This window comes from Crinia signifera, chromosome 5 (assembly GCF_055691185.1).
Source record: "Crinia signifera chromosome 5, ASM5569118v1, whole genome shotgun sequence".
NCBI classification, from domain to species: Eukaryota; Metazoa; Chordata; class Amphibia; order Anura; family Myobatrachidae; genus Crinia; species Crinia signifera.
In genome coordinates, this window is record NC_139221.1 from 114,226,358 (window position 1) to 114,246,369 (window position 20,012).

General features: G+C 43.5%; 1 protein-coding gene across 1 annotated transcript; it reads right to left on the reverse strand.

Annotated features, from left to right (window-relative positions):
* Positions 1-795: 795 nt before the first annotated feature.
* STMND1 (stathmin domain containing 1) lies at positions 796-17,408 on the reverse strand. The gene is made up of 5 exons (XM_083187876.1): positions 17,000-17,408; positions 13,185-13,359; positions 6,559-6,695; positions 6,205-6,339; positions 796-2,093 (listed from the first exon to the last, which is right to left on the reverse strand). The coding sequence occupies exons 1-5, from the start codon at positions 17,087-17,089 to the stop codon at positions 1,800-1,802; spliced, it is 831 nt and encodes a 276-aa protein (XP_083044002.1). The 5' UTR covers positions 17,090-17,408; the 3' UTR covers positions 796-1,799.
* Positions 17,409-20,012: the final 2,604 nt, after the last annotated feature.

Sequence of the window (20,012 nt, forward strand, 5' to 3'; positions counted from 1 at the left end):
CGACCATATTGGCAGCGATTGGAGTGTGCACCGGCGATAAATTGCCAGGAGCACGCTCCCGTTTTTAGCCCCCTTATGACCGCTTGTCACAGGAGCTTGCTCCTGTGACCAGCTGATTCCCTCTGCAGATCCCCCGGCAGAGGTTCCCTTTCACCAGCGACCATATCTGGTCACTGATGAAAAGGAGACACTGAGCAATATATCGCCCCCATGTGTACACAGCTTAACACAGAGCTGGTTAGCAGCATGGAGCAGAGTAGAACCAGCAGGTTCACAAGGCAGGTAAACACTGAAAACACTTGATTATTGTGACAATCCCTTTCACATACATGTACATTAAACAGACTTTGAGGTTTATCTACTAAGCCGAGAGTTCTACTGAAGATGGGATGTTGCTATAGGCAACCAATCAGATTATATTTATTATCTTTTAGAAGGTGCTAAATAAATAAGTAGATTTCTGATGTTGCCCATAGCAACATCCCATCTTCAATAGAACTCCCTTTAGCAAATAAACTTTTCTGCGGCTGACTTCAAGGGGTGCATTTACTAAAGCCTCTAAAAATAAAGTGGTGAGGTTTCCCTAAGCAGGCAATCAGATTTTGTGTATCAGGTCTCTATTGTATCCTAGAAAATGAAAGAAAGAATCTGATTGGTTGCTATGGGCAACATCACCTTTTCATTTTTGGAGAAGCTTTACTAAATTTTCCCTCAAGTCTCCATTTCACCTGGTTTTAATCACCGTTTCATCTGGTTTTAATGAGCCATGGTACCTGTGTAAATCAAATGTGTTCCTCATTAAAGGGATGATCTGGTAACCCATGTTAATAATGCCCTCAGCATTTACTGGATAATTCACTGCTGTGTGGCATGGTTGTTTTCCGCTGCGGCTTCTACATGTTTTGGGTATCGTGGTAGCCACTACCTATGCCTGGAGAGGGGGAGGAGGTGGCAAGCAGAGAGCCAGGTCCCAGCACCTGCACAAGGGATTTGCAGTCGCCGGTGCTGCCGCATGACAGGAAGTAGTGTCCTACTGGAAGCACGCTTTCGGTTAATCGCAGCCCAGCATGGCAGCCCAAAGGGAGGAAATACCTCCAACTGGACTTCCTGTCCTGCAGGTGACTGGCAGCTAGCACTTCTAATAGGATATCACTGCCAGTCAGTGAAGCCTGTATGGTCACGAACTGCAACTGACTCAGCTGAGCTGGTAGATTTTACTGGGACTGCTGCAGTCCTGCCGCTCATAGATAAAATCTGTCACTGGTTGTATTACTTTCCTCCAGCAATGCAAATATTTGTAAGATCACAGGCCTACCATACTATTCCTTTAAACCTCATGAATACCACATGTCCTGTTGCTTATTAAAATGTACTGAAATACAGGCCTGAAGTCAGCCAGCCACAGGACCTGTGTAATTCATTAGTGTCTCGATTTAAAAGAATAGTAAGGTAAGCCTATTTAGAAGGATATTGCTTTATACCACCACCATTACAGCACAAAAAGCACAGCAGAAAAAAAGTGCAATTTTCTGTGTGCAGGTAACGTAAACAAGAAACTTAAACCAACTACTTCTCCAAAGTTATAATTTCATGCACATTTATATTATGTCATTTAAGAAAGGAATCTCCTGTCAGTTCACTGATGTTGCTTATGTTAACAACTGTACTACTGTATGTCTATTTAAGAGAATTCTAAGGTTAGAGGATTCTGGGAAATATTTGAAACTAAAATATGTTTCCTGGCTCAGCAGCAGACATGCTTTAAGCTTTAGATCACATCTTTTAAAGTGACCTTTGTATCAAAAGAGATCATTTTCCAAGTCACTGTTCTGGTCTGTGGGTTTATTATAGGTGTTGTCAGATTCCACATAACCTATTTCATCAAACTCTTCATCGGCTCTGGGACTCTGTGTTGTGCCGCTCATTACATTTTCTGTGGCATCAGAATCTAAGGTTTCAGCAGGTGATGCATAGACTGCAGCTTCTTGTCCATCATCAGGAGTGAAAGAGCCTTCCCTTCTCTGCTCAGCTATGCTTGGTAAGGCAGTCATTGGTCTGTCACGCAGTCTTTTCTTTAACTCCTCTTCCTTTGTCTGCAATATTTAAGCATTACAATTAATGCCAGTCACACAATTCACAATGACCAACCAAAGCCAACATTATCTCATTTCATTTACTCCCTGAACAACAGTATTACGGAAGAAATATTACAGACAGTAATGAGCAATTATCTAACGTAGGGATCTAATGTACAATTAAGAAATGTAATTATGCTAATTGCATTAAAATGTAGAAAATTGATTTACTTTCAAAGTAACTATTTTATTTATGTACCAGGTTTTATTTGCCATGTGATGCCCCTAAGGCTGCGTCTACACATTGCGTTTTAGCAGGATGCAGTTGAACAGGATCCTGTTTAGCAGTATGCAACTTCTTGTATCTACACACTGCATTTTAGCAGGATGCAGCAGGCTTGTGTATATAATCGTCTTGAGTAAGCATCCTGCTAAACAGCTCCTGTTCGACTGCATCCTGCATGTGTAGACGCAGCCATAGATTTAAATGTGCAGGCTCCTTCCTGCCAAAAAGAGGTCCCTTTAAAAGGGACCTGTCAAAATGCAATGTGTAGACGCAGCCTAAAGAAAGAAGGCCAGATTCAGAGATGTATGCAGACCCGATGGTTTGGGTACATCTCCAATATTTTTAGATCTGCGCAGTATCTGTACTGGGCATGTTCAGATGTCTGCCTAAGCCGCAGTATGATTGACATTGGGCAGCCGTTTGGGAGGAGGAGAATTTGTGTCGCAAGTGGCGGTTACTCGGGTGGCTGATGTCCATGCAAATGATTCAATACTGCATGCTTGGATGCAGCAGTGGATAATAGTAGCCTTCAGGAGGAGTCTGTTCAAGATGCTCCCTGCAGTATTAGCATATTATTGCACAGCGTATAAGGTCACAGCAGCATACACGTCTAAATCTCTGCATACCTCTGCCTTTTGACATTAAAATAATGCAATAAGATAGGTTCCTTTTGCCTTTTTAAAGAGAAAGTCCATTAAAATCTGAAAAGAATATAATGTTAATCTACGGAAAAAAAAAACCATGTGTCATGAATCATTAATAGACTGTATGTAATTGCAGCTCTTCCGGCACTGTGCACAAAGTGTTTCCATAGGAACAGTGAATGAATGCGTGTTCCCACCTCTGCACTAGCCATTGATACAAATACATAACATACAGCAATATGAAACAAAGACACCCTGCAATAAAGAGCTTACAATCTAGGAGGTGTCTGGAAAACCAGCTGAAGCTAGTGGAAGGGAAAATGTGGTTCCATCTGTAAGACAGCGGCATTATCAGCCACAAATTTTAAAGCCGCAATGGATAACTGGCCATTACTGTGCAATGGCTGGTACAGTTGGTGCGAGGAGACAGCATTATTTGCCAGGCATAAGTTTCATTTATAGAATGATTGCTAAGAAAATATATATTTTTTTAAACCAAAATAACTTAATGAGGATTATAATGATTGCAGTATGTACTGCATATAGCAGTGATGGCTAACCTTGACACTCCAGCTGTTGAACTACACATCACAGCATGCCCTGCATCAGTTTAGCATGGTAAAATAGTAAAACTGTAGCAGGGCATGCTGGGATGGTTCAACAACAGCTGGAGTGTCAAGGTTAGCCATCACTGGCATATAGTGTTCATTAATTCATTCTAAGAGATATATATTTGGGATTAGACTGTGCATACACTGGGCAGCCTCTGTGCGGCTCTGCTACACAGGCCGCACCGATGCATCACAACTCCCAACCACACCAACACTGCTGTTGCTGCTGCCGCCCGCCCGCTCTGCTGCGACCAGCTCACTCCCAGAGGCACTGGGCACCCCCGCCATCAGCCCTGCTCCCAGCTGCCTGCGCATGTCAATGTGTGGGATGGCCAGTGTGGGGGGATAGGGCAGGTTTTTTTTCAATTCGGGATGTCAATCCCGTGATCCAGGGATTGAGTATTTGTCAATCACAGATCCCAGGATTGAAAAAAATGCCCTGGGATTGGCATCCCTAGAGCTAACCATTTCAGTGGTACCAGGAGGAGCTCCAGTGCAATGGAGGATAAAGACGTGTTTTACAGTCTACGTTTCCTATGGAATTCAGCCCTATGACAGCTAGGAATGGTAACAGCTCAGTAACACTGCGGGGCTCCCTGTTGCACCGTGACCGGTCATGCTTGGGACAGCCTTGTGCTGGTTGCCTTTTTGCTTGGTGACCCCTACACTCAATATATCCCTATTGAGTTGGTAACCAGCCAGGCCACTGTGTTTTAAAGTTAATGTATTCTTTTTTTTAAGAAATAAAAATATATGCTGAGGACTCATTCTCAAGGTGTAATATATATATATATATATATATATATATATATATATATATATATATATATATATATATATATATATATATATATATATATATATATATATATATATATATATATATATATATATATATAGCGCATACACAAAGGTATATCTAACGATGCATACAAGTGCTGCTCCCGACCTGCCTCTTCAGACATAAGGGGTCACAGGTGTTAGTTACCTCAGGCTTACAATGTAGCCAAGGGCGTAGCTACCACAGGTGGACTGTAGCCACATTTTGTTTATCATATACAGTGAGGGAAAGCAGTTTGTTGTCCACAGTTTGACGTTCACTTCTAATCACATCATGGGCCAGATGTAATGAAGTCAGAGTTTTGCAGCCGTGCAGCATTCCGGCCCGAACACCGACATTTTTTTTTAAAAGGGAAATCATCACACGGTACTGTTTTGCCTTGTAAATAATTGTCCCTTTAAAAAAAAAAAAAACTGTTTGTCCGGCATCCCGCATTTGGGGGGTGATTCAGGTTGGTTTGCAAAAGTAAACTCTTTCTTTAATGGACAAAACCATATGCACTGTAGCATGTGCAGAGACAGTTACATATTGGGTGAGTTATTTTGTTTCTGTGCAGGGTAAATACTGGCTGCTTTATTCTTACACTGCAATTTAGATTTCAGTTTGAACACACCCCACCCAAATGTAACTCTCTCTGCACATGTTACATCTGCCCCACCTGCAGGGCTGTCTTAACAGCAGTGTGGGCCCCTGGGCAAAGCAATGCACTGGTGCCCTTACCCATTCTCCCCTCCTAGGGGTGGGGGGTGCTATCAGCAGCTTTGATGTCCCATGGGTGGCAGGTGGTGCTCTATCTTCCATTCAACATGTAAGACCTGGAGCAGTAACTTCTGCTAATTACTCCTTTACTGCACAGGTGGTGGGAGGGTGAACACTAACGTGTGGGGCACTGAGCTGAATGAAGGGTCCCTTGTAAATGACTTCCAGGGAGGTAGGGGGTGTTTTATACGCAGGGGAGGGTTTAATAATGGAGTGGGATTCATATTCGTCATTTTCCGGTGGAAGGGCAGCTTTTTGACTGCAGATATCTCCATTATCTGGAAATAGATTTCTTAGCCTTCAATATTATAAAAACCTAGAGTCCCAACTTTCAGGAGGTGCTGGGGACTTGGGGATTAGAGCTGCTAGTGTTCCCAGAAAGGGGAGAGTCCCAGCTTTTGGAATATACTCTCTGAAAAACTCTAAGTCAGAGAGAACCTGAGAAATATGACTGGGAATTGCAATTTACAGGTCGGATATGGACTGCTGCTTTGAAGTTTGATATCTCCAGTTCCCCAGGGCCGATTTTCAAAATTCTGGTATCCCTGGAAAAAGGGAATCCTCAGCTATCAGCATAGGGCCCTTATATACCTGGGGCCCCTGGGCAAGTGCCCATTAAGCCCATACGAAAAGACGGCCCTGCCCACCTGCAGTGCACATTGTTTTTTCCAGTAAAGTAGGAGTTTGCTTTTTGCAAACCAACCAGAATCACCCCCTTGGGCCCAATATGTCTTTATGTCAGATCAATCATTTAAAGAGAAACAGGGGTAGATGTATGAAGCAGTGATAAGAAAGGAGAACCAATCAGCTGCTCTGTATTATTTAATATTATGCAAATTATAGATTTTAGTTCAGTGCGGATTGGTTACCATGGGCCACTTACTTGTCCTCTGGCTCACTCCTCCTCCCTTATCACTGCTTCATACATCTACCCATCAGTTACATGTTCACATTGTGTGTTTGAATAAACATTAGAACATATTGTTACCTTTCTTCTTTCTTCTGCAGCCATCATTTTGGCCTCAATGTCCTCCCTAGTTAAACTTTTCTTTTTTTTCTTTGTGGTTTTCAGTTTTTCCAGCTTTGCAGGAGGGTTTCTTAGTGACTTCCCTGGCTCTTCCACCTAGAAGGAGACGCATAAATCACATTTTGCTGAAGATCACTGTACACTTTATAGGTGTAAGCTCTGTTATCATGTGCAGTGCATCATATTTTTCTTATATTCTTACAGCAAGTGGCACTTTTTCCTTTACTATTACCAAACAGCCCTCTAGAAATTAATTCTGCAATTTTTAGTGAAAAGAATAAGAGGGGGAAAAAAAAGACCTTTTTGTATACTCACCATAACATCATAGGCTTCCCCATTCCTCACAAGCTTGCTCTGGCTCTGAATGATCCCTTGGGTCATAAGCTCCTCTAAGATGTCATAGGAGGTCTGCCTTTCTCTTACCACTGCTTCTTTATTCAGGGGGGAGAAGTCTGAAACACATAATAGAAATGAAAAACAAAAAGTACATTAACCTCTTCAGATACTGTACTGCTCACATCTACACACATACTAAAATACTTTATTTATCATCATTTACACATGAGTTATAGATGCATTTTAGCACAAGAAGGGTGTAGTCATTATACCTGTGAGAAATAGCATCTTTGTAGCCTGTGTGATGGGAAAAACAAGGAGTTGGTCCAGTAATTTAGGCCATAACCATACTTTAATATTTGGAATGCTGCGTAAAATTACATTGCACCTTTGTTTTATTATTTGACTTCACTGACTCAACAGGCAAAAATAAGCTTTACTTATATAAATGATCAGTGCATTCATTTACCATATTCCTTTGGGTGATGAGAGGACATTAAAATGATTTTGAAAGAGCAAACCATTGCACTCCAAACTCACAATGGTTCAAGCTTATAGATCTACAGTGTCTAGATAGATAGGCCCTTATTCAGATCTGATCGTAGTACAAATTTGTTCTCAAAATGGGCAAAACCATGTGCACTGCAGGTGGGGCAGATGTAACATGCAGAGAGCGTTAGATTTGTGTGAGTTATTTTGCTTCTGTGCAGGGTAAATACTGGCTGCATTATTTTACACTGCAATTTGGATTTCAGTTTCAACACACCTCACCCAAATGTAACTCTCTGTACATGTTACATCTGCCCCACCTGCAGTGCACATGGTTTTGCCCATTTTGAGAACATATTTGTACTGCGATCAGATCTGAATAAGGGCTATAGTCAATAGGTCTTCCCAAAAAGGTTTACGCGCAATATTTTGACAGGATCAAAAGGTTGACATGAAAAAGGTAGACACATGATAAGGTCAACTTGAGTTTTTGATGATTAATTTTATTTTAAACTGGCTGTTTCTTACTTCACCTTCCCTGTTGGCATAAAGGGAGAATATAATACTGAGCTCAAAGCATGGGGATAGAAGCGAGCCATGTGAAGGTACGCATTACACTAATTGGTGGTTCATGTTGACAGTTGTTGTTTTACGCACACACACGCACAAACACACACACACATTATTCTGGGTAAAACGATCAATTCTGATTCCAAAATAAAATATTTTTGTGAATAGAATAACGTAATGTCTGCAATAGGCATGGAGTGGAATAAACATCCAAGACTGTTGTGTGACCTATGGAAGCATGTGACTTGGGGGTCCAATAAGGACTCAGGTAGGGGCAGTGTTAGCTTTGGTATCAGCTCAGGAAAGGGAGGAGTTTTCCTCTCTTTCCTGGAGGTTTTCCCGCCCTCCCTCTCTTATGTTATTAAGGTGGGTTGTGTGTTAATTGCTTTGGCTGATAGGTGGGAAAGAACGGCAGGTTAATAGAATAAGTTCTTATTCAAATGATGATGCTACGTATATGTTTGCTTTTTGGTGCACTCGCCTCTCATTGGCTTAGGCCTTCGCTGGATCACCCGCTCGGGGAAAGCGACCCCACCCTGATGGGTGGGTAGTCAATGCAGTTGGGTAGTCAATGCAGTAGGTCGAGCGGATACCGCTTGTTAGGGTAGGCTTGATTACGTATGCAGATTGTGTGGGTGGAGCTTAGTTAATTAGCCGTTCTTTCTGGGCCACCATTAGTTAATTATTAATAAATTAATCTAGCTTAAAAGTGCTAAAATAAATCAGATAACAATTTCTGCCAAACCTAAGTCTCCGAGTCTTTATTTCAGGTTTAGTTTGTAAGTCTTGAAATGTGATGTATATACATGCTAGAGGTCACACACACATCAGATGCTAGGATGTTTAAAGAATGTGAGAATGATGAGCTCATTGAGATACAAAGCATCCCAAATATGATAGCACCCAAGGCTGTAATACCTCTTCTGAGACAACAGGACCCACTTGATGCACATCAGTACACAGTGACTGAACAACTTCTTTCACTACAAGAACAGGTTTATCCATTAGAGAATTGCCTTTTGTCTGCAGGTCAGTGATATGAAGTTAGGGGTTATTGCTGCTAGGATACGGCCTTTCACGTTGTGTCTAATTACATATTTCCTCTTTCCTTTTTGAATGAAAGAAACAATATACATTGTCCTCTGTGGTTGTCAGTCTAGTCTGCACTTGCAGAACAGTACGCAATACTTTATTTAACTTTTTAAACAGTACTTTTCCTTCTGAGAATTATTTAGACCAGTGTCCTCACTCCTCTTGTCAAGTTTTGTATTGGAATTTTAGGGGCTTGTGAAATTTTTGTTTAGCGCAATTTAAATCCTCATTTTAAATGTTTAATTCACATTTAACCATCTCTATTAAATAAATTAACAATAGACAATAATGGTCCTTTAGATATATGGGAAACTCAGGTGGACCCTTGTACAGATATAATCGGCATAGGGGATGTTATATTGATTAGGAGTTGTCTATTATGGAGGCTGGCCAAATGGCAAGTAGGTCTGTGTACTTTTGTAAACCTAGTAGGAATAGGAAAGTGGGGAGGTACCTGTGTACAGGTTCTTGTTACAGAAATAATATAGACATATCTGTATTATCCACAATAAACCAATGAGATGTCATATAATCAGAAAAGTGGAGGTGCACCCCAGAGAGTACAATAAACAAAAGGAGGAGACAGTTCCTTTGGGGGCACTCTTATTAAATTTAAAACTTACCTTCTTTTTTTTTAAATTAACAAAGACTATTAAAAGTTATTCCCTAATTGGACACACGGATGAACAAAAACACACTATAATAAAATAGGAATGTCTGCGGTGTAACTTATACTGTGATTAATGAGAATAATCCTAACACTTATCAATAGCCTGAACAAATATGAAGCAAGTTAAGCAAATCAGTGCAATAGAATTGCTCTTCTATAGAAAGCTCCCCAGAATATTTTCATACTATTTACAGAAGATAGTATACATGTATAACCAAGAATAGTCAGGTCAGAGAAAAGTTTGTGAGAGAACTGCTGATTTATATACACTGTCATGCAGTTAATAATACCTGGTGCTCTGAGGTGATCCCCCATCCAAACATCAGCCAGGATTTGAAAAATACTAGCTAACAAGGTCTGGTGGGGTTGGGCTGGGTGTATTGCAAGTGAGCGGTCCAGTCAGTAAATTGCAATGGGATTTAGGTACAGTGCCCAAAGTGGACCCTGATTAGTATGACTAACCAGTGCAGGGTACATACCTTCAGGCAACTGAAATGAGAGTACCACTTACAAAATAGAGGTAGAAAGAGAGAGACCTTTCCATATATTATTATTATTGTTTATTTACAGTTATATGGTGCCACAAGGGTTCCGCATTGTCTAACAATACATAAATGAGCAGAAAACATAAAAAAAAAAAAAAAAAACTACAGTACAAGACAATTTAAGTCAAGTACATAAGGGCACTGGGTACTGAAGAAATTATCAGGGTGGCAGATTATATATATATATATATACACACACACACACACACACACGATTGTGCGGTCCGGCACTCACTCCAATAGGTCAGCTGCCCCGGTGCCCATCAAACAGTGGGATACTTGGGAAGAAAAGACTGGCACTCCAGGGTCTTGGTAAAAAAGCAGTGTATTCACAGCGGGTGATAAAACAACCAACGTTTCGGGGCGATGCCCCTTTGTCAAGGTGTGTGTGGTTACCACACACACCTTGACAGTCCAAATAATTTCAGTAATCCATTTAATCTTTCAAGAAACTTCGCATCCTCATAGCAAAGAGATATTAGTAGACACCCAACAGGCTATACATTACATCATACGCCAAAGTAACATCGTCATCCTCGACGGCCGTTTCGGTGCCATGCAGCACCTTCATCAAGAGGGGTCGTTTAAAACATGCACAGAGGACAGGCATTAAGTAGGGTCTCAGCATTAGCACTCACCTGCTGTAATCAGCGCTGCTCACCATCATGGTGCACCTGTTCCCCCGCCTCTCGCCGTCATCTCGGAATCCCCGCACCGGAAGTGACGCCAGAAACGGAACCAAAGTGCCGGCCGGAATGCAGGGGGAAGGAAGAAAGGTTCCACCAACCCGGAAGTGCGCGTCATCAATAACAGGGTTAAACGACCCCTCTTGATGAAGGTGCTGCATGGCACCGAAACGGCCGTCGAGGATGACGATGTTACTTTGGCGTATGATGTAATGTATAGCCTGTTGGGTGTCTACTAATATATCTTTGCTATGAGGATGCGAAGTTTCTTGAAAGATTAAATGGATTACTGAAATTATTTGGACTGGTGCTGGTCTCTCTGTTACAAGGGACACTGAGAATGTTGATTGATTTACCGTGCACAGTCAGTTATCTACCTTGTGAAGTGTTGTGCGATTTACATCTGCTGCTATATATATATATATATATATATATATATATATATATATATATATATATATATATATATATATATATATATATATATATATATATATATATATATATATATATATATATATATAATTATATTATACAGATAAAACAACAGTGAGCGCCAAGACTTAATACCATCCTATAACAAGTCCAGATTTATAAGGGAACCTTTGTACAAAAACGAATGGTCCAAGGCACCAGAATCCACAATAGAACCCGCAGCCAATTTTTCCAAGATCTCAACAGGAGAATCCTCTGGAACCCACAGAGGTAGCAATCTATTGAAAAATGGGAGGAAAAAGGCGCTTCATGGTGCATTAAAAGGAGTTTAATGAGGGGAACAATGAATATCCACGGAACATAACGATAAAGCCCAGTACCAAGTGTAAACACTCTGTGGACTGGATACCACACGATTTTTGATCACAAAGCCACAGGCAAAACTGCTCACATTCACCATAAATGGACCCGCTGGATCTCTTACTATGCGCCGCCATGCTGGATTTCTAGATGGAGGACAGGAAGCCGCAGCCAGGAGACACGTCTAGAGAGCAGAGGGGAGCGACGTGGCCTACATCGCTCCTCTCTGCTCTCTAGACGTGTCTCCTGGCTGTGGCTCCCTGTCCTCCGTCCAGCAATCCAGCATGTAGGCGCATAGTAAGAGATCCAGCGGGTATGTTTATGGTGAATGTGAGCAGTTTTGCCTGTCGCTTTGTGATCAAAAATCGTGTGGTATCCAGTCTACAGAGTGTATACACCTGGTACTGGGCTTTATCGTTATGTACTGTGGATATTCATTGTTCCCCTCATTAAACTCCTTTTAATGCACCATGAAGCGCCTTTTTCCTTCCATTTTTCAATGTGTGTAATATATATATATATATATATATATACTCCAACAGAGGTACAGCACTCCAGCCACTTAAACACGAACTTTCTTTATTGTGAATAAAACAGCAACGTTTCAATACACTCAAGTATTATCGTCAGGCTGAGTGTATTGAAACGTTGCTGTTTTATTCACAATAAAGAAAGTTCGTGTTTAAGTGGCTGGAGTGCTGTACCTCTGTTGGAGTATCTTGCTGAATTGGCTGTATTGGCACCCGCCCAAGCATTCATCAAAGTGGCTGTGCTGGATCACCTGGACTGTATAATATATATATATATATATATATATATATATATTTTAAAAAGCACATGAGGAGAAAGGGCCCTGCTCGTGAGAGCTTACATTTTAAAGGAGAGGGTATATAGTGCAGGTAAGTATGCTGCTGCCTCCCATGTGTCAGTGGCATTGGTGAGAGATGAGCGATACTGTGCAAAGGAAGAGTTTCGCCAAGATAGTTGGGCCGCACAGGGTCAATTCAGCAATCGCTCAGTGGCAGAGAAAAAATGCCCAGATAGAAGAAGTAGATAATGCAGGTTTACCAGACTAAGGTCAATCATTGTAATCCTGATTTTAGGTATGCGAGTCCTAGGTTCAGGAGAGCTGGGAAGGTGCCTGCCGTGCCCAGCAGGATTGGGGTTCACAGATGGCTGTTTCACATTGGCTTCCTCAGTGTAAACCGGCAAATGCGTGTGCAATTCAACGAGAACAACTTGCAAATATATAACTTATCAGGGGTTGCAGCACCAAGGTAGGATTTTCCAGGGTAATTTTTCCAATGCTTCTTGCTGGGACGGTAGCTCTGAGAAGGGCCATCCCAGCGCAGTATAAAAAGTCAATCAATAGCTAACGTTATCAATTTACTTCTGGGGTTTGTGCCCAGCTCAATTAGTGCATATGTGTAGCCACCAGCATGCCCATGTGCAAGTATAGAGAGTCCAAAAAATACAGCTATGACTCAATGGGTCAAGCTCTGAAAAACTGGCATTTTGGAGCTAGATAAATTGGAGACAAATGCAGTCTGCACTGAAGAATACAGAAAACTGTTTTATAATGTACTGCATTGCATTGCTTAAATAAATGCAGGGGATGTTTCTGATAACTCCTGCATTCAGCCTTTGGTAATTGCAGGGAAACATAAATAATGCAGACACTTCTGATGCCATATCTTGTAATGTGGTGATAAGATTTATAAATAGACCCCAGACTAGAACAAGACTATAAACACTTACCATTACTCAAACCATTTGCTGTTCTTGGAGAAAACACAGTCTCGGTTACTCTGCCAGGCAGATGGTTGCCTACACCTTCATCATCAAGATCCACTCCACTATCCATTGTTCCTTTGGACAACGCTGATCCATCTCTGATACCGAGAGCACTGTCTTTTGGCGACTTAAATTCATCCTGCAATATAACATTAGGTTATATAGACAAGTCACTGAGCAGACAGTATCACCTCTATTATAACTATCCTCCAGTTGAGGAGAGTGTTGGGAGATGCATAATACCAATCACCAATCATCAGAGTAACACGACAAGGAGCACAGAAACAAATTCCAAAAATATTCCACACCCAAATAGGATTTAGAAATGGCATAGATAGAGATGGTTAGTGGCAGCACAAATATTTGAAGAGACATGGGTGTAAGAGGCTAATGCCTGGTACACACCGGAACGATCCTGATTGTTAGTAGATAGTTAGCAGATGGTCGCACGATCTGTTGGAGCACACGATCTGCTAACAATCTGTATCCAATCCAATCCCAATCCGATCTGAGTCTGTATTTTGTTGAATGGGTCTTTCACAGATCCTACCTGCAGCAGGTAGGATCTGTAAAATGACCAAACGACAGCAGGGATGCGCATCGGATTGGAATCGGATCTAAACATGCAAAAACATGCCCAATCTACATCCAATTGGTCGGAATTGGATCCAGATTGATAGGATTGCGCCCTAATTGATCTGGTGTGTACCCTACATAAGACAGGGCTGGGCAATAAGCGGCCCTCCAGGTGTTTATGAACTACACATCTCAGCATGCCTTGCCTTAGTTTTGCTATTTGTCCTTTCTAAAACGGATGCAAGGCATGCTGGGATGTGTAGTTCATCAACATCCCTGGGCTAAGGTGTAACCACGCAGCAACAGCACTTACAGAGATGGCTTCTATGGTTTGGGTGGCATGTATTAAATAAGGGCACTGCATGGATGGCTGTAGTTAATGTCCAATCAAGAGATGAATACAGTATACACCAAGGGGTTCCCTAAGATAGGAGTTCTATTGAAGATAGGATGTTGCCCATAGAAACCATTTAGAATATCTGTATTATTTTCTAGAAGGTGCTAAATACAAAGTAAAATGTGATTGGTTGCTATGGGCAACATCCCATTCTCAATAGAACTCTAATCTTAGTGAATTTACCCCAAGCCTCTTAAGAAGTTTCAATATACTATCCATTCTGAGGTGCCCACTTCTTTTCCTGACAAATAACACTGATTGGTTAGAACAATAAGGAAACACGGTGTGACCTGGTGAAATTTGGGGGTACTCGTAGTGTCACGGCGGCAGTTACGCCGCCAGCGTATCGTTCCTGTCAGAATCAGCATTTCAGTTCCCATGGCCAGCGCAGTTAGTCAGAAGTAGCGTAGTGTTCCCGCGGCCGCTTAAGTGTCCCTGGCTACATTATCAGCGCCGTCCCTGCCTACGTTATCAGCGTAGGCTGCCACCGTGAAACTACACAAGTAACTACCGTACTGTTGGCGGGAACTGCATCTCTGTCCCAGGCAAGCCTACTCAGCACCTCTCTCACACCGCCGGCGCCAGCATGATCCTCTCTCTTTGGCGGAGAGGGGATCATGCTGGCGCCGGTGGAGAGGCGCTCCATCTGTTTGACACGCAGGAGCGTCTCAGATGCTCCAGCAATGAGACACTCCTACGTCTGAGTAGCTATTACCGCAGGGTACAGCAACCCTGCCTACATGGTTAGGGGTTCTGTAGTGCCTTTTCAAACCCCCACTATCCACGACAGCCCGAAGCGTGGCGAGCAGACAAGTTACGTGCCCTCCCAACCTTTTCATACCCCCACTATTTACGTCGGCATGGAGTTGATTCCATATAGTGTGGCGAGCGCAGTGAGCCTCGCAAGGGGACGCGGATGACCTTACATGTAATCCGCTCGCCACGCTTCGGGCTCGGTGGCTCGCCACACTATATAAAACTCCACTCTGACGTGGATAGTGGGGGTATGAAAAGGTCGGGTGGACGCATAATGAGTCCGCTCGCCATGGTTTCGCTCATGCGTGTCAAACAGATGGAGCGCCTCTCCACCGGCGGCAGCATGATCCCCATACCACCAAAAAGAGGGGATCATACTGGCACCGGCGGTGTGAGGCGCTGAGTAGGCTTGCCAGGGACATCGGGGACAGAGATGCAGTTCCTGGCAACAGTATGGTGGTTACTTGTGTAGTTTCACGGCGGCAGCCTACGCTGATAACCTATCTTAAGCTGCCTCCGTGAAACTACACAAGTAAGGCAGCCGTTGTGCTATGCTGACAACGTAACTTAGGCTGCCGCCGTGAAACTACACAAGTAAGGCAGCCGTTAATAGCGTAGCTTCAAACGTAGCGTAAGTACCAATTTGAGTCTTACATGAGGTGGCTCAATGCGGGAATTCAACTTTCTAAACCTTTATTATTTGTAAAACAATATCTAAATTGTGGCACTGTTGTATCCTGGATACATTGTTTCTGTATGTATATATATCTACATAATATTAGGTTGTGACTTGCCCTAAGACAGTCATGCGCAGTGGCAATGAGGACGCGTGCCACAGATCTTCAACACTAAAGGTTTCCAATCCACACTGTAGGGGGCAGAGGTCAGGAGCTAGGCAAAAGAGGTCACAGCCAGTGTTAGTGAAGGGAAAGGGTGGAGTGCAGAGGAAGAATGCTTTGACCCAATGAAGGTCTCAAATGACAAAGCCAGTATACTATTAATTGAAAAATGAAACACATCCTCTAAATACACCAAAGGTCATGAATATAAAAGTACAACGCTTCCATTGCTAACAATGCACAAATCATTTTGTTTATGCCAGTAGTTCCCTAACTTTCTTGAATTATGGCACCCTAGAGTATCTGCATATTTTCCACCCCTAGACCCAGAGTTTTTATATTGATAAACTCATCAAAAATTGTTAGATTTAATAATGGATGCTTACCTGTTATCCATAGTTACAGTAATATGGTGGTGCACAGGGGTGTGCTTTTTGCGCACATAGGTTATGATTGGCAGCCATCAGCACTGTTTTTTGCCTATCACATGAGCCAAATCAGTTTGTTTTGTACTGTACCACCAACTCAAGGCAACAGAGCGTGCCACTGCACCCAGACAGGAACCACTGGTCTTTGCTAACGACGCCATAGACAATTCTTAATTCCCAATGCCTTATTTGATATCTTACACTACTGTTGTACCTATGTGATAGGATTTTTCTTCAATATTAAAGTAAAAACTAGAGAAAACAGAAATCCATGACTACAAAAGTGGCCTTTTTGGAACAATTGATAAACGTGTAAATGTGATACCTGAAATCTGTATATTGTTTTGAATGTAATATATTGATGTTAATGTATTACATAGCAAAATTAATGCTCTAGATTAAACCCACGTTATTTTTTGTGCATATATGCTTTTTTTTTAAACACTTACATTGGTATATTTAGTAAAATATAATATCACATGTCCATGCAATGGATTATTCATTAGGTGGATAGAAGTACAGTGTTTGTCCAATGGACCTTCCGTGTTTCATATACTTATGTTATTACAATTTAATCAATAATTTAACGATACCACATGTGCTAGATCCTGTGACCACTGTGATGCTGAGCTTAGTTTTCCTTCGGATAAATGACATGGATACGTGTGTGGTCCCTTGCTGATCACTGCCACAGCACGGGCTGCATCTGTATGTAAACGCCCCACAATGAACATACAAAGAGCTGGGGCGCCGGTGTACATGCTGCACTCTCGGTATCCTGACCTTGGTTCCCGGCTTGTCTGTCGCTCCCCACCCGCTTTTCCTCCCGTCGGGCGGCTTGACCACAAGCACTTTGGAGCTCTGGCATCCCATGTTGGTGGCGCGCTACTTGCAGCAGGGGACTGTGGGCGAGCCGTGCATTCCTTTATAGCGCCGGCCAGGTTGCTATGGACGCCGCCGTTCCCATGGCACGTTGCTACAATATGGGGCGTAGCCATGTTCTCCTACCATGTGTATGTAAATACCCCATGGCTTACGTAAGGCTGCGAGCCGCCATGCGCAGACCTGTGGGATGCGGCTTCAGTTACGAATACGATACGGGTGGCACTGGCACATGCTGTAGAAAATAAATTGGCGCCAACAATGCAGGTGGAACATACAGAATTGTTTTTGTTTAGAAACCATTTCCTCTCATGAGAAAGCACGATATAAGGTGGAATATCCTAGCTTTCCCAGCATTGCACCAATGGAGTTATTCTGATCTATTCGCTCCCCGGCGCTTTCGCACCGGGGACCGATGTTTTCGCACCGGGGACCGATGTTTGCGCTTTGTGCACGCCCATACTGGCAAACGTGCATGTGGAGGCACTGGAGGTGGAGGGCTGCTGTGCGGACATCTTCGTGAATTGCATAGTTGCTGAGGCCTTTGAAAGGGGTGGGCGGCTTGAGGTGGGCAGGGGGCATTTGCTTGGGGATGCCCAGTGTTTTTGCGCATATCCACAAAAATGCTGGGTGCGTGCACCCAGGAAAATATTAGGCCTCCCCCTACGAACGCAGGTGGGCCAATGGCTTCCGGGAGCGGGCAGCTTCCGATTTTAAAGGGCCCTACATACGCAGAGATGTGTGCCAGAGATACATAACAGGAGATTCAGCACAAGAGATTTCACTCGTGTGGCTCATTTTAGACAATGAGCCACATACAGAGAGATTTGTGTCAGAGATTCAAATTGGGAGATTCAGCACGGGAGATTTCAAATCTGTCACGACTGTCACAGCCGCACATGCCATCAAACTGCACTGTATATATATATATATATATATATATATATATATATATATATACATAATGAAACAATAAATGGATACTGGCTGCTGAAAATAAATATAAGTCATTAGTGAAACAGTGACCTCCCCCCAAACATTTCATAGTTGGTGGTAGTGTCCCCCATAAAAAGTTTTAATCGTTGGTGGTATAGTGTGGCATCCCCCTTTCCCCTCAACCGTTGGTGGCAGAGTGTAAAAAATATATTATATACTTACCAACTCCGGTGTCTTCCAGCGTCGCGTCCTCTCACTGCAGCTTCCATCTGACTGCAGAGGGCGGGCGCGGCACCCGGCAGGTCCAGGAAGCGTCTCTTCAGCTGGGCTACGGCAGTGGGGCTTCCAGGCGGCAGCGGGGCTTCCAGGCGGCAGCGGGGCTTCAAGGTCGGCGGCAGTGGGTCTTCATCTGGGCGGCGTGCTCCAGCATGACAGTCGCTCAGATGGCCCTGCTCATCCCCACGCCACACATGCGGGAGATGAGCAGGAGCTTCTGAGCGACTGTTATAAATTGACTGACCGGGCCATTCTGAATCTTGTGCAGATTCAGAACGGCGGGGGCGCGCATGTAAATCGCTGTGTGGGCTATATACACAGCGATTTACATGCATTTTCAGGCATTTTCTGAGCGATTTAGTAAAATCGCTCAGAAAATGCCTGAAAATTGTGCTGTGTGTGGGGCCCTTAAGACTTCTGTTTACGATTCTGAATAAGACCCCTAAGTAGGAATGGAGGTACACTTTATCATACTAGGGATGGCCATCGACTATCGATGTTCCCAAAACACCTAGTGTTCGATGTTTTGGGCATCGATAGACGAGGGTCGAATAGTTTGATGCCATCGATGGATGGCATCCGATGTCGAGATATATATATGTATATCCGAGTCCTAGACTGCCACTGGAGTGTGACTCACTTTCTGAATTAGAATTATGTCATCATGTGGCGCAGCGGCACTGGTGTGGGAATCGGGACTGTCTCTAGTGGACGGGACAGACTCCGGAGCAGGACACAGAGCCAAGAGTAGGAGTCAGCCGAGCCGGCCGGTCTCGATGGTGCCCATTGTCTACTACTTGCATATGCGCAGAGGAAGCCCGGGCCAGGCGGCCACAGCCGTCGGGAGGTGCGCGCATGCGCGATGGAACTAACTAACCTGACGTGCTGATAATAATGTTTTTTTCTGCACATGCACCCGCCACGAACATGTGCAGAAGAAACATTATTATTCAGTGCGTCAGGTATAGTTCTATTGCGCATGCGTGCAGTTCCCGGCGGCGGCCGCCCCATTCTTCCTATGCGCAAGTACATCGATGGCTGCCGATAGAATGGTTTATAGCCATCGATGGTTCCTGCATAAACTGCCATCGATGGGAACCATCGATGGAAGATACGTAGATGGCCATCCCTATATCATACCTCTAACCTTGAATGCTCGCAGCAGGATTTAGGGGCGTTGCCTGTTGGGAAGGGGGCGTGGCTTACACATTCCCATCATTCCACGAGGCCACACCCTGTTTTTCTGCTGTGGGGGCATGCCTATTCACTGCACCCCCCCCCCCCAAAAAAAAAGCGGGACGTTCACACGAAAAGTGGGACAGTTGGGAGGTATGCTGTATGCTATGACAAAACACTGTTTTTTAACACCTTGATGGCTCACAGCTTGTTTATTATTTACAGTAAAGTGCATCTTTTTTGTGTTTTGCTTTCAGTTGCAATCTCTGCACACTAGAAATCAGTGACATGCGGTGATTTTGAAGTGAGGCAGAGCCTTTCCTGTCGTAATAATGTATACACCAGGGTGGCTAATCCCAGGATCGTGATGGGAGGGATCCCAGGATTTAGCTCTGCTCCCGGCCACATCAACGCACTACCAGTCTTACCGCACCGGTAACGGCCACACTCCCGCACTGCACTGCTCCTTGGCCAAACTGCACTGCTCCCGGCCCTACCTCCACACTCCCGGTCTCACCACACTGCT

Coding starts and splice junctions, on each gene's coding strand:
- STMND1 (XM_083187876.1), bottom strand. CDS start 17,089: ATGGGATGCCAGAGCTCCAAAGTGCTTGTGGTCAAGCCGCCCGACGGG. Junction 6,696..13,184: donor AGCAAATGGTTTGAGTAATG/GTAAGTGTTTAT, acceptor TATGTGTTTCAG/ACTTCTCCCCCCTGAATAAA. Junction 6,340..6,558: donor GGGAAGCCTATGATGTTATG/GTGAGTATACAA, acceptor GTCTCCTTCTAG/GTGGAAGAGCCAGGGAAGTC.